Source organism: Macrotis lagotis, chromosome 5 (genome assembly GCF_037893015.1).
Source record: "Macrotis lagotis isolate mMagLag1 chromosome 5, bilby.v1.9.chrom.fasta, whole genome shotgun sequence".
NCBI classification, from domain to species: domain Eukaryota; kingdom Metazoa; phylum Chordata; class Mammalia; order Peramelemorphia; family Peramelidae; genus Macrotis; species Macrotis lagotis.
Window position 1 is genome coordinate 18226729 of NC_133662.1, and position 15769 is coordinate 18242497.

Sequence of the window (15769 nt, forward strand, 5' to 3'; positions counted from 1 at the left end):
GTACAAAAGTAGAGGTCTGTGTCTCAAGCACAGACCGAGTGAGCTTTCCTCAAGGATGTTATAGAGTACTTCCTGTTCAGGTGAATATTGGATTAGATGATATCCGAAGTCCCTTCCAAATCTTAGTTGCTCTGAAGGGGAGGGAAGATAGATAGCCATAGATGATCCATAGAAGGATTATTGAATTAAGACATTTTAGAGTTCAAAGAGCATTTCAATATAACCTAGTCCAGTCTCTTTAATAGATTTAGAAATGACTTGTCCTAGTAGCTTAACTGAAATTAGAACTTAGATCTTCTGACTCCAAATATTATTCTCTTTGCACTGAAAAGAGAAAGAGGAGAAAATCCATCTGCTCTTCTGGTAGGAAAAGAAAGTTTGCTTTGTCTTCCTGAAAGCTAAATATCGTTTGAAAATATTTATTGATGATTTTTTATTTTTATATCCCTTTTTTGTCTAAATGTGTATTTCATCCTCCCCTCCCCAGAAAGACATTTTTGTAACAATAACCAAAAAAGTTTTTATAGAGAGAGAAAAAAGCAACTTTACACATAACCCCCCACTACATCATCAGAAGCCTCCACCTTTATATTCACTTCCCAACTTCTGATTCATTCTCTGACCTACTCTATCTCCATCCTAGCAGCCTTGTTCCTCCCCCTCCCTCCCCACAATAAGATACCCTCCCTCTTCTTTCCCGCTCTCCTTTATCCTCCCGATCAGTATATAAACTCATTGAGAGTAAGGAATGTTTTGTTTTCTTCTTTTTGTATCACCAAAACTTAGCACATGGTATGAATTTAATAAATGCTTTATCAATCAATCAACCAAACAACTCCATGTCATCATCATCAAGTGCTAAGCACTTTACAAATATCTTATTTAGGAGATAGGGGTTATCATTATTCCCATTTTATAGCTGAGAAAACTGAGATAGACAAAGGTTATATGATTTGTTCAGATTTACGCACTTGGTGAGTATCTGAGGGTGGATTTGAATTCAAGTCTTTCTCACTGTAGACTATTGTGTCTTCTAACTGACTGTATACAGTGTTCTGAAACCATCTCTGTAAAGAAGGGACGGAAGGTAAAGGAATGAGGAATAGGAAGGGAGAGTGCTTTATCTCTAATTCATGGCTATCTTCTTAGACCTGTGTTCTCCACTTTTCTAAGCACAGATAAGAGATTAGTTTTCCTTAGACTTGACTTTACATCCTTGGAGTTACCTGCTGAGTAAGCTTGGAATTGAAATTTTCTGATTTTGAGGTTCAAGTACTGGCTTAACAGAAAAGAACTCCTCAACATCATGTGATTTAAAAAAGGAAGCAGATTGTTTTGAATTTGGAGGATCTAATCCATCCCAAGTAATGATAGGATATAAGGACCTTACCAGTCTTCCATGCTATTTCTGTGTGGTGCTTAACTTTCATAATCCAAGGAGAATAAGAAAGATTTTTTCATCAGTCTCACAAAGGACCATTACCTTCGGTTTAAATTTAATGAGATAATCAACTACATGTATGTTTTATGTTTCTGTGTTTGTGGGATCATATCCCTTGTGCATAATAAAATTTCTGTGTTGGGGAAACCTGAAACACATACTATATACAAAGCAACTGAGGTAAAGTTGAAGAGTGTTTCCCACTTTGAAGGAAATTCTAGACACAAGCCATATCTAAGATTATACTAAGGACTTATTAAATGATTGTTGACTTTATTTCATTTTTAAAATCTCTATCATTCAGTCCCCTTTGGTAAAGCAATCTCCATGACCTCCCAAGGAGCACCAAAAATTTGGTTCAAACTTATATTTCTTTTTTTTTCTTTTTAGATTTTTGCAAGGAAATGGTTATTAAGTGGCTTGCCCAAGGCCACATGGCTAGGTAATTATTAAGTGTCTGAGACCGGATTTGAACCCAAGTACTCCTGACTCCAGGGCCAGTGCTTTTATCCACTGTGCCACCTAGCCACCCCAAAACTTATATTTCTTGGTGGTGGAGATACTGAAAAAAGAAAGCACATTTGTAAAGCATCATTTGATTGGTGAATTTGGGAAGAATTATGTAGTCACCTTAAGCATTAAAAATCAACCTCCTCAGGGGGCAGCGAAGTGTATAGAGCACCGGCCCTGGAGTCAGGAGTACCTGAGTTCAAATTTGTCCTCAGCCACTTAACAGTTACCTAGCCGTGTGGCCTTGGGCAAGCCACTTAACCCCATTACCTAGCAAAAACTAAAAAAAAAAAAAAAAATCAACCTCCTCCATTTCATATGATCAGAGGTCCTATTACAGTTTGCCAATAGAAATCTAGTAGTCTAAGGCCTGCAGTGTGATTTTATGTGACCCACTTGTGGGTTTTAATTTTCATGAGGGAAAATAATAATAATTTACATAGAATGCATATTAGATTTCTTAATTCCATCACTAAAAAGTAATCTCATTGATATTAATTTTCTTCGGTGTTTTTAAGCAGTATTAAGAATAGAACATATGGAATATGTTTCAATGCATCCCATCTGTACAATGCAGACTAAATAGTATGCATCTACCTTTATACTGTTGTGTTGCAGCTTTGTTGTTTTGAGTTTACTTTTGTGTTTCACACCTTCATAGAGATGACCCACATTCCAACACTTTCTAAGAAGTTAAAAGTACCATGACTTTTTGTAGCGCTTGCTAAACCTAAGGTTAAGATTACAAATTAACTATTATATTACTGTACTGTCCTTTTTATTCTGGGTGTGGCCCTTGAATATTTTTTAATGTGGTCCTAAGGTAACCTAAGGTTGGACAGCTCTAGTCATTCCATCCAAGATCAGTGGTCCATTTGAATGTTTAATGTACTGAGAGTTATTTACAAAAATGGACTTAATTGAAATCTTCATCTGGTATGAATATATTGAAACATTTTTATTCTGTGGCAGGGCAACAAAGTAGCTATGAAAGACAGAAAAGACCAAATCTATTGTCTTATAAGACAATCTCTACTACCATCTCCTTTCATCCAACAGTGACTACACCTTTGAGAAGTCCTTCCTTTAAAATACCATCCACATCAAGAGAAAGAACTATAGAATTTGAATGCAGATACAGCATACTATTTTTACCTTTTTAATTTTGTTTTTTGTTTTTCTCTTTTCAGGATTTTTCCTTTTTTGTTCTGATTCTTCTTTCACAGCATGACCAATATGGAAATATGTATAGCACAACTGAATCAGATTACTTGTTCTTACTGGATGGGAGGAGGAAAGGAAGAAAACTTTACAAAAAGAAATGGTTGAAAATTAATAATTTTTTAAGAGAAGTCATTCTTTTGGCTATTAGAAAATGTATTGGAAACCCTAATTTGTAATTTTCTGTCATCACTTCCAGACACTGTTATGGATCCAGCACTGGGAAGACAGTCTGACTGCTCAGATAACTGTGATAAAAGTGAGAACCTGTGGGAGAATAAAACTGAACACCAGAGATCTAGAACTTATAGGGAATTGTCTTGTGGAGCCATGCATCCTAGGCCATAACATTAGTCATCTTGACTTTGTCCTACCACTGACTCAAGAAAAGAATGAGGCCGAAGACTTTATGCAACTCTGCCTCACTTAAATACGGTTCACCAACAAGTCAAGACAACACCCATGATGTCATTAGTCCTCTTCAAAAAAGGACAAACAACAAGTAGTTTAAAATATATAATTAATGTTTTGGACCACATTATCTAGTGGGTTGGACTACAATTATTTACCCCTTGAGTTTCAAATCTAAAATTGCTCTAGTCCAGTCACAAAGTTCAGTGATGGTGCTTTGCTTATTACCATGATACTCATTCCTTTTTTTCATCATAAGTTCTTATCTTGGGATCTGAGAAATTTTTTTAAATCAGGTGACTATATTTCAATATAATTGGCTTCCTTGGTAATACTAAGGATTTTACTTTATGCATTTCAAATCAGTATTCTGAAAAAGGGTCCACAGGTTTTACCAGATTACCTGAGGGGTCCATGGTGCAGAAAAGGTTTAGAATTCTTGGTAGATAAGGATAAAGTTGTGTTTAAAATATCTAAAAAAGAAGGAAATTTCCCTGGGATTTTGCTCTGGGGACAGATGAGTTCAGTTCATATAAATTCAGAGCTTTGGGGGACCCTGGAAAGTTAATATTTTTTTATTGCAATGCCTGATCGTCATCCCTGTTATGATGCTTAGATTAAAAGTTATGGGCTACTGGGTGCAGAACTCCATTACATCATCACAGTCTTTGTCCATGGAGACCTCCCAGTTATATGCACAATGTCTGCCCTTGGGAATCTTCTAGGTAAATAGGAGAGATATGGTCTTTCTATGTGGACTGGGAAGGACTTGGATTATTTTCAAATGAAAGACACATTCTAGGAGGAATGGCTGGAGGCAGAGATTATATTGGGGGAAATCAAAGAGACAGTTGGGGGATCATGCTTGGCTGATGGAGTAGAGTACACATTGGTAATAATAATTGAGGGTAAAAACTACAATGTGGTGCCTGGGAGTGATCAATAGAGATCAAACTGTTCAGTTTGAGTAGACCTAATGCCTGGAATACAGAATATATGTTGAAAAAATTCTTGGTAATTGAGTGTTTGAAGGGCATTCCAGGACAAACAAGTTGGGTTACTTAAAGGAGTAGATAGATAGTAGATAGAGCTGTTCAGGATAAAGCAATCCCAATTTGACACTTGGTGCTAAAGCCAAATTCTACAATATCATAGATCCAAAGCCAACTGGCCTTCTGAAACTTCCTATCCTTCCCCAACATCTGCCTCCTCCACTCCCACAAAGAGCACTTAGAAAACAGAATGGTCTACTAATCAGTAATTACTTTTCCTCCCACCCCTCCTCAGACTTCATATAATATTTTATTTAGTGTTACTCTAATGTATTCATCATATGGTTGGTTACCAATGTTGATATTTCTATCTATTAGACAGACTGTAAGCTCAGGAACAGCTGGGATCATGCCATATCTAACTTCTGCAGGTACCACCTCCAGTACCTAGTACATGATTTCTCTTATAGAAAGGCTTTATACATGTTAAATGAATGGACAAACAAATGAAAGATTAGAATGATTTTTATTTATAGATTCCCGGGCCCCACAATGAAGATCCAGAATCCATCAGGAGAGACAGAAAGGGAAGGAGGAAGAGAAGAATTGAAGATAACTCCAAGAGCCAGGGAGATGAAAATAGGCTGGAAGAGGAGCTTAGGCTAGGCTGGCAAATCCCACCCTGTTGTTGCCAAGATCGTAGACAGAGTAATAGTTCCTGAGGAAAACATCCCCAAGGATCCAGAGGGGCTGACCATTCTGGGAAGGCAGGTAAGTGGGCATGATACCCACCTCGCAGTAGTTGCTGTTGCCCTGGAGTTGAGAAAAAGCGAGAATTCATCAACCTATGAAGACCCCCTCTTCCTCTAGGAAGCTGGTCTTGATTTTATGGAGGGGGAACTCATTGAGCATTAGCTATTTACCTTATACTTCAGCTTCTTTCTCTGGGCAGGAAAAGTTCTCAATCATCTCTAGAAATCCTTCTGTGACCACCCATTTCATAAGGACCTGTCCTTCCCCTAGATTAATCTAGCCACTGAGGCCGTGAAAGTGGGTGGGGGCAGATATCATTTGATATCATTATTGTCTCTCTTTATTCAACCTTTTTTCACTTTTAATGAAAAATTTAAAATAGCCCAGATTGTTTTCTATCTCTCCATATATGCACACATGTATACACCCCTTGTGCCTATACATGAGCCACAATAATCTTCTTAGCAGTGTCTAGAACACCATAAGCACCAAATATCTAGCTCCCTACTTACCTACCTATCTACCTTTGCCTTGTGTCTCTATAGTCTTTCAAGAGAATTTCTGAAATAGGATAGAGGAGTCAAGTCAGGGAGGTTGTCCTGAGGAAGGAGCAACCTAGTGACTATAGAGGGGTAAACATTGACCCTTCAACATCTCTCTCTCTGCTCTTGGCAATCTATGATTTGCCCAATAGGAAAGACTGACCCAGGAGATCTATCCCCGGGACCCATGTCTGTGTTGAAGACTACACCTTAGAGATGTAGAAAAGATTCCTGTTTGGTGTGGGAGTTGGACCAAATTATTACTGATGCCTCTTCTAATACTAAGATTCTGTGATTCTAACACATTATATCCTGGAAGAGCTATCCATTAGGAGTATATCTTTAACTCTAAGTCCCCCAATTCTATACTCTTTCATCCTCATTCCAAGGAACCTGGAAGGCAGGAAGCAAGCTAATTCTGAGGGTGTGATCTTGTCTCTCCTATAACCTACAGCTTATTTTTCACTACCCCACCCCCAAGAAGGAGACTAGTCTTCTCTTCTTTACTTTCCCTGCTCACAGGGATCACTCTTGAGTAAGGCAAGAATGTCTAGGTTGGGGAATGAAGAGGACTCACCGGAAGGACATAGGCAGAGGGAGGAAGAGGGAAGTTTACACCATTGATGTTGAAGGTGATGGTGGGCATGCTCTGGATATTGCTGCAACTGACCACATACTGAAGAGACACAGGAAGAAAGAAATGTCTAGAGGATCAGGTACTTAAGACTCTATCCTATCATTAGTTTCCAGAGATAGTATATTCAGTAAAGAGACTTTTTGGTCCAGTTTCTACCTCCTATGATCTAACTCTCCATACCAGTCCTGCCCCAGAGCATTGCTCAAACCATACCTTAATTAAGAGACTGAACTCTGAATGTAATCCTCATAAATTGAGACAAGGGTGAGAGCTGTAGGGTTCTTTAGGAGAACCAATAATGATGATGACAGTTTGTATATATAGAGCACTTTAAGGTTTACAGAGAATTTTCTTCCTAGCAACCAATGATATATGAACTCTAAGTACAATTATCCCCATTTTGTAACTGATGCTTAGAGAAAATGCCTTACAGCTCCATTTTCATTCTCCTGGGCTCCAATGTACTGCATCAGTTCAGAGAAGATCTGCTGGGGGGCAGTGAGGAGGGAAGTGCCAGTATCCACAATAGCTTGGCAACCTTCAGAGCACCAGCCAGTAGATTGGCTACCAATAGAGAACCTGTAAGAAGACAGTTCCTAAAGTGAGACAGGTCTTGGTCATTGCCTTTCCCCCTCTTACCTACATTCAAGGATATCTCTCTTTAGCACATCAACTTCAATTTGCCTTTGCTGAGAAAATACTACTCCTCTCATTTTAGAAACCCAAGTAGAGGAATTCCCATCCTGGGCTATCTTGGTGGTCCCCTTAAGCACCCAAATCTACTGGGCTTCCCACCATCACCTTGAACCAGGATTTGGGACAGTGAAAGCTTTCTGACTTCAGTCCCCTTCTCAGATTAGGGATTATCCTCCCCCAACTTTCTTATTTAAGGACTCATAATAGAGTTTGTCCCTCTAGAGTCTATCATATTCCTTCTCTGCAAAATATATTTTATATTAAGACTCAGGATATCAACCCATGTGAGCCATGATGTTTCTCTCTAGACTTTGAATCTCTCCCCTCTAAATCCCTATTTTTCCACACTGAAGGAATAATCTTCAATAATATATCCATTCTGAGTCCATCTCCCCTAACCCCATAACACTTCACATACCCATTAATAGCAATCTGCCAGTAAGCTTGCTGGGTGACAGGGGCCCAGTAGATTTCTCCAGTGTACATGTTGGTGTCCACTCCTCCAAAAGCAACTTCACCACCATTGTTGGAATTCTCATTCCTGGAGACACAGGGAAAATATCAGCTTTGGGGAAGAGAAAGAGGCAAGGGAGAAAGGATCCTTCTCTTTCCCTATTTGCTTATTGCCAATAGACCCTGATTACTCATCCATAACCCCTCCCCCACTGCTCTACTTCCTACATGAAGGAGGAACAGGCCAGCTAAGATCCCTCTTAAGAAACTATGGTCAAGTATCAGTGAGTTTTGGAGCTGAGACCTGTGAGCTCATTCCAGGACAGAAGAAAGATACCTGTCCTAGGTTTCTCAATCTTTGTAGGAGTATCTTTGCAGAATGGATAAAAAGGTAGAATCCAAGAGCCAGGAAGATTGTAATTCTATTCTCACCTCTGATTATAATGTTTGAGTGGAGGTTAAGCAAGTCACTTACTTTCTCATTGTTTCCAAAGGCCATAAATTGCATTGGGGCAGCTAGGCTGCAATATAAAGAGTGTTAGACGTGGAATCAGGAAGTCTCATCTTCCTGAGTTCATATTCAGGCTTAGATACTTATTAGGAAGTTTGTCTCACCAAGAGTGGGACACGATTGAACACTGACAAAAATAAGCTTCATATCTGAGAACTCCCTGCCTATACCAAGGAAAGCACAGATCCCCTCTCTTTGACTCTACAGTTCCTTTATCTGTAAAGGGAGGTTGGGTTAGGCAACTTCCAAGATCCCTTCCAATTCTAAATGACTGGTAAGTACAACGCTCTCTATAATCTCTCCTGGCTCTATATTCCTCATTGTCTGTGAAGACAGAATAGGAAAAGGAGAAGAACTGCCATTGCAAATCTGCCTGACTTTACAGAGCTTCCACAATCTGACCCCAACCTCCCTATCCAACTTATGCCTCACTATTCCCTAAAAGGCATCATATTTTCCAGCCAGGTCAGTCTCCTCACTGTCCCCCTTACCTGCTGTAAACTTATCAAGTTGATCCAAGTTGCTCACATTAATTAATATCCAGTAAGCCTCTTGAGGGCAAAGACCACCTCTCTAGGTCCATTCCCCTTCCTGACATATCCCCATCCCCATTCCATCTTTATGGCAGGTGTTCAATAAATACAAATGAGTTCATCAATTTCTCTATTGGGAGGGGAGAGGAAAGAAAAGAGCAATACAGGAGGACTTCTTAACCGTTTCTGTGTCTATCACAGACTCCTTTGGAGATCTGGAGAAGTCTGTTACCCCTTCCACAGAATCATATTTTTAAATGCAAAAAATAACATATGTAAGATTACAAAAGAAACTGGTTATAATGAAAAAGTTTTAATTGTATATATATATATATATATATATATATATATATCTGTGTGTATATGTGTATGTGTATATAATACATAAATATATATATTCATAAAGATTAAGATGCCCTGCCATAGAGAATTTCACTTCTTGGAACTAGGAGAAGGGATAGAGTCAGGAGGTGGCTGAGTGAGTAGAGGAAGAAGAAAGCCAAGTCACTTACCCGCTAAGGTAGAAGGCAAAGACAGGGGCATTGAGCAGGTTCTCCTGCAGGAAGCCCTGCATGACAGTGGTGGCTCCACCAGAGCTGATGGAAGGATAGGCCAGGCCCAGGATTCCATCAAATTGGGCATAGACAAAATTGGTGCCAGGTTCAGTCTCACTCAGGCCAAACTCCTGGTTGGTGATGGAGATGCCCTGAATCTGTGGAGGTGGAAAAGAAGTCCATCAGGAAAGAATGGTTTATGGAGAAGATCATGGAAAAAGCAGTTTTTCCTCCAGATCTATAGACCAACCTTAGTAAGACAAATGATGAAAAGGACCCACCCAGACTCTAATTAATGAAGTTTTTTTTGTTGGGGAGGGGTAAGAGAGGGAAGGGAACCTAGAGGGACTTGGATCCTTCTCTTCAAGAGGGCAGCATGATACATAGCTTTGTTCAGGTCTCATGATCTTGAAGCTAGACTAAGCTCATTATAGGAGAAGCGGAAAAACCAGAGAAGCAGAGCTTTCTCTCATCTATGGTGGACAATCTCTCAACTTTATTTGCTGGGAATCTTAGAACTCAGCTTGCTGCCTCTGGCAACTGGACTCCTAAATATTCCTGCTCCTAGGTTTCCAAACCCCATAACTGGAACAACCACTACTGGGTGTCCAACCATGCACTCCCCTTTACCCCATTTGCCCCATAACTACTCACTGTCACAGTGTCATAGCCAAAGACTCCAGTAAGGCTCCCTGTTCCATACTGAAGAGAGAAGGTCTGTCCATTGCTAGAGTAGGTGGAAGACTGGCTAGGGTTGAACTGGGGATGATTGGCTGCCCAGACAAAAAGATAATATCAGTAGATACCAATAAGTTCCCACTACCCAATTTCTCACTTCTTTACATTGTAGGGCAATGGAAAGAGCATCCTTGGTAACAGTAGCTTTAGGTTCAAATCTAATCTCTGCTATTTATTAGCTATATGACTCTGGGAAAGCCATATAACCTTTTGGAATTTCAGTTCCCTCATCTATAAAATGGGGGTAATAATCTTATGTAGTGGCTATAGGAGAAGCCTATTAGCAATTAAATCAGGATATAATATGGCTTACTATTATTATTATTATTATTATTATTATTATTATTACCATTACCTCTTTCTCTGATGGTCCTTATTTGTCTGACTAATAGAATCACATACTCTTATTCCCTGCCCTCAGATTGGGACAATGAAGCGTTGGTCTACCAGTTGGGAGAGTCATTTTTCTCAGGGTTTGGAGTTTAAAGAAAACTGTCATGAATTTTTCTTTTTCATGTTTGCTCTTTCCTAAGTGGGATTATCATGTTTTAACCTTAAAGAGCATCCTTTCTTCTCTTTTCCATTTCACCTCTAAGGTCTCTGCCAGCATCCAAATCCTGGTTATCCTTCAAGACCCAGCTCAAGTGTAGATTCCCACATGAAATCTTCCCTGAAAACTCTAAGTCCCAGGGGATCTTTCTCCTCTGAATCTCTCCCTCCCCCCTTGCCCCCACCAGCACTTCCAATCTGAGAATTAATAATATTCTGTCTTGGGGTGGGTGGGTGGTAGGACAGGTCCACATCAGTGATTTCATATGTGTTTGTGTTTGTATGTCACCCTCACAGTGTAGAAATATATGAAACTTACAGTTTTATAAATGTAGCAGTACCACATAATAGGCACTTAATAAATCCTAGTTGACTTACTGAATGAGTCTTAAAACATTTAGTTTGGGGCAATATAGGCAACCTGTTGGTGATTGCATGGTCAAATTGGACTGGAAGCAGGATCTGGATCCAGGTTTTTCAAGTTCTACAGAGAAATCTTGGGAACTGAGGAGATCTAAAGGTTGATCCAGAATCAGCTCCCCCTTGCATGTATTTGTGTGGGGGGGGGAGAACTTTTGTCCAGTAACCAGATCTACAGTGACCCAAACATACAGATAAAGACCACTGCCAAAGTAGAGCAGGTATACTATGTATGTCCTCTCTATCTAGGAAGATTGCAATCAGGACCAAATCTTATACTTCTCTTACATTCTTCCCACCTTCATAGGTGGGTTGTGAAATAGAATGGGGTAAAAGTAACTCTTCTCAGCTCTGCTTTGGGTTTGCTATGTGACCCTGAAAAATGTTGCTGGTCCATTCTGACCCTCAAGTTCACTCAGCACTCCCTCCTTGAAGCAGGTGCTGTATCTTCTACAACTGACCACTTTCCCCCTCCCTTTGCTTCTACCCCCTGGGGTACTTACTGCAGGCTTGACTCTGGCAGTAGGTAGAGGACACCCACAGGTTGGAGGAGCCAGTGTCAAAGAGGACCAGGAAGTTCTGAGGTGGGGTTCCAATGCTGATCTCCCCATAGTAGGACATCTAGGAAGGAAGTTTGGGTTAATATACTGCTGAGACCTGCTCTGGACCTGGATCATTACTTATAAAATTCTAGTTGAATTGTGAGATAAATCAACTATGGATAGACTTAGCTCTTCTCAACAGTTCAGGGATCAAAGACAATTCTAAAAGACTTGGGATGGACAATGCCATCCACATTCAGAGAAAAACTATGGAGTCTAAATGCAAACCAAAGCAGACCATAATCACTTTTAAAAATTTCTTTTATGTTGTTTCTTAATTTCTCATGGGGCTTTTTCCCCTTTAGTTCTGATTCTTCTTTCACAACATGACTAACATGGAAATATGTTAAACACAAATGTATGTGTACAACCTATATCAGATTACTCAAAGCCATGGGGAGGGAAAAGGAAAGGAAAGAAGGAAAAAATGTGGAACTCAAAAAATGTGTAAAAAAGATGAATTTTAAAACTAGTTTTTCATGTAATTGAAAAAACAAAATATAAGTTAAAAAATTTTTAAAGAAAAAGAAATGTATCTAGCAAGGCTGGATTATAGGCACATTTGCATTCTATTCTTTAAACCTGCCTTCTTCATCAGTCCCCAGCTACAGTCCCAGGAACTCAGGAATGGAAGGGACTTCTGAGACCATCCTGTCTAACCTATACCTGGGAAATGCTTTCTATAAAGCACCCCCCACACATGATTATCTAGCTTTGGTTTGAAAAACTCCAATGAGGAGCAAACTACTTGATTCAAGAGTCACTTTTAGATAAATGAAAAGTTGAATTTTTTTAATTCAAGTCTAAGACTTTACATTTATCCCACTTCATTTTCAACACATTCAATTTGGCCAAGTGTCTAGGCTGCCAAGGTCTCTGTGGCTCCTGATACTGTCATCCAACCTATTCCTTTGTTATTCCCACCTATCTTTGTGTCACCTGACAATACAATAACATGACAAGATCCATCTTGAGGTTTAGCATGGTCACCTCCAATAATATGGAATTTCCTTCCAGACAAGTACCCTCTCTGTCAAACTGGGAGTTTCCTGAGGGTGGAGAGTATGTCTCCTTTTTTTTTCCTGATATATGGGACCCTCCCCCAGGAGATGCTCATCACATCCGAGCTGTGAATGGAGAGCAGAGAGTCAGCCTGGAGCCTGAAGAGAGAGAGAGATGCTCACTCACATCCATATAATTGGCCAAGGGCTCATATCCAACAGCAAATTGGTTAAAGTATTTGCTGGCAGGGTCCTGTTTGTAGTTCTTCAAGAAGTCATTCAGCACACCCTTCTCCTTCATCACCTGCTTCATGGACTTGAACTTCTTCAGAGGGACCCTAGGAAGGGACAGTAGGAGATGCTATCAGTGGAACCATCTGAGAACTCACTTCCTCTCTGACTCAACTAATCCCACCCAAAATTCAGCAGCAAAGTCTCCGCTGACCAGGGTCGACAAGAGCTCAGATTGTGAGGAGGTATAATTCCCTCCTACCTTTGGCTGTGTCTATGCAACCTGGTTTCTTTCAGATCCAGCTTTTCAGCAATGAGATCTTAAGCTGCTCAGCTCAGCTACCAACTTTTACAGAAGACCTTAAAAACTGGCACATCCCTACTTTGATGTGCCTTTATATGGACTTTGTATGTTGCTGTTCATTTGTTTCAATTGTGCCTGATTCTCCATGACCCCAATTGGGTTTTCCTTGGCAAAGAAACTGGAGTGGTTTGCCATTTCCTTCTCTAAATCATTTTACAGATGAAGAAACTAAGGCAAACAGAGTTCAATTACTTGGCCAGGGTCACACAGCTAGTAAGTATCTAAGGCCAGATTTAATTCATGAAGATGAGTCTTCCTGACTTCTTGACTATATCTACTGCAGTGCCACCTAGAAGCTTCTTACTTACATTTTCTTTTTACTTATTGTTTCTACTTTTTTTGTGTATGGGTTCTATTTTCTCCTTGACTCACTCCTAAACTCCAGGTAGCTAGACCACATAGTAGAAAGAGAACAGGATCTGAAGTCAGGAAGACTGGAGTTCAAATGTACCTCAGACACTAGCAATATGACCTCAGATAGAGAGTTGAGGGTCCCCCTTCTCAAAATGGCAAAGTGATCAGAAGTTAGAAGAAACCCAGTTACATAGACTAAAAATATTTAGGGGAGTAAATGCATATAATTCTAGTCCAACTTTCCCCTCTTCCCCTCCCTCTCCTTCCCCCCCCCATAGAAATGAAAGTCTCCCTTGGAGAAGGGAGGGAGAAGAGTCTGGGGATATCTCTTTGGCTTCTTCTAGAGCCCAGACAACTACAGGTCATCAAAGTTGTCCACGCTCTCCACATGGGGCTCACCACCATTCATTCCCTATAACAATAACACCGACCTCCTAGGATAGCTGTGAGGATCAAAAAAGATATTTGCCTATCTTTTACATAGTGCTTGATATATGTGTGCTAGTTTGAATTGATGGACATTGAAAATTCTAGTTTGGTAGATAAGGATGGCAAGGATGAACCTAGAGGCAATGAGTCAATCCTTTACCCATGGTCATTACCCCCACAGCCCAATTTCATTAGGAACCTTCTTTCCCTTTCAGAAGTCTTGGTACTACAGACTTACTTGATGATCATCAAATGATTCACCTTTCCTGATCCTCCTCCCTCTTAAGATATAGGGTCATAGACCTGAGGCTGGTAGGGACTTCAAAGTTCCTCCAGTTCAACCCCTTTATTTTACACATCAGGAAACTAAAATTCAGAGGCTTTAAGAGACTTTGACCAAAGTCACCTAGGTTATAAGTGACAGATGTGGGACCTATATCCAAATACTCTAATTGCAAAGTCAAGGCTTTTACACCTTTAACAAGGTATAACACTGTATAATACTGAATCTCACCTAACTTATTTTATAGCTAAGGGAACAAATAGATGACTCAGTGGATAGAGAGTAAGAACTTGAAGTCAGGAAGACCAGAATTCAAATCTTATTCTGACGCTTATTAGCTATGTGACCCTGAGTAAGCCATTTAACCTCTCTGCACTTCAGTTCTCCTGATCTGTAAAATGAGGATAACAATAAGATAAACACTTCCCAAAGTTGCTATATGTTACATTATGAAAAAGGGAAGTGGGGGTGGGGGGAGAAGAATGGAAATAAACTCCTACTATGCGTTAGGTATGGTGCTAAACCTTTATAAATATTGTAAGCATTTTGTGAACCTTATGGTACAATATAATTGCTAACCATTATTATTATTTGCTGTAAACTTAGACCCAGGGAGGTTAATTGATTTGCATGTTACACTACATGCAGCAAAGCCAGGATTCCAATTCAGGGTTGTGTTTCCTTCTCCCTTCTTTCTGCTGTGCCCTTTTCCCTGCCATCAAGTTTCTCCAACCACCTCCCCACTGCAAGCCCCAAGACTTACTTGATTATCCCTGTTGCCTCTGATAAATGGAGGCAGACAAGGGCAACAATTAGCCACTTCATCATGATTGATTTCTTCTTCAAGCAGCTCCTAGAGTTACCACCTCCTGAGGTCCACTCTGAGCTGAAGAGAACCACTGAGGACTCTCATATATATACAAACAGAGTGGGTTATCTCCCCTCCTTCCCACTTTCCACTGCCAGCCTAAGTAAACAGAATAATCAGTTGGCATAAATGGCAGGTCAGGAGCAGATGAGGTCTCAATTTCTTATCCATAGTTTGGCTGCTTAATCTGCTATTAAGTACCCAGAGCCTCTTGGTCCCAAACAAATAGAACAAATACTAACATGATAACCAAGTACAAATTAGACGTGGAATCCCCTCCTTTCTCTTCATGTCTAAGGCTCTCATTCCCAAGTTTGAGAGGGGGAAGGGATGGAGTGAAGTGGTGATGTTATTGCTCTCTAACTTACAGGGAAGGACTATACAGAGAGAAGATTAGGAAGGACTTTTCTTGAGAAAGGAAGACTGAAAAACAATCATTTGGAAGGGAGAGACCTTGAGGCCCTGCAGGCATTCTTATGTAAGGAAAAGTCTGGCTGGTCTAGGGAAGAGACCCCCTCACACCTAGGCTAAGAGATTGGTGGGATGGTCCCAGGATCCAAGCTGGGGGTGACTGAGCTCCATTTCTCTTAGATATCAGATGCCAAGTTCAATGGGCTAGAGCCCAGGAGAAAGATGTTGAGGAAGACTGAGTCTATTGTAGAATCACTATGGAATG

The 15769-nt window shown here is 40.1% G+C and overlaps 1 protein-coding gene across 1 annotated transcript; it reads right to left on the reverse strand.

Annotated features, from left to right (window-relative positions):
* Positions 1-5082: 5082 nt before the first annotated feature.
* On the reverse strand, positions 5083-15053 carry LOC141489631 (gastricsin-like). The gene is made up of 9 exons (XM_074190160.1): positions 14989-15053; positions 12752-12902; positions 11465-11582; positions 9909-10027; positions 9213-9412; positions 7622-7744; positions 6939-7086; positions 6448-6546; positions 5083-5388 (listed from the first exon to the last, which is right to left on the reverse strand). Exons 1-9 carry the CDS (start codon positions 15051-15053, stop codon positions 5233-5235), a joined length of 1179 nt encoding a protein of 392 aa, XP_074046261.1. The 3' UTR covers positions 5083-5232.
* Between the last annotated feature and the right edge of the window lie 716 nt (positions 15054-15769).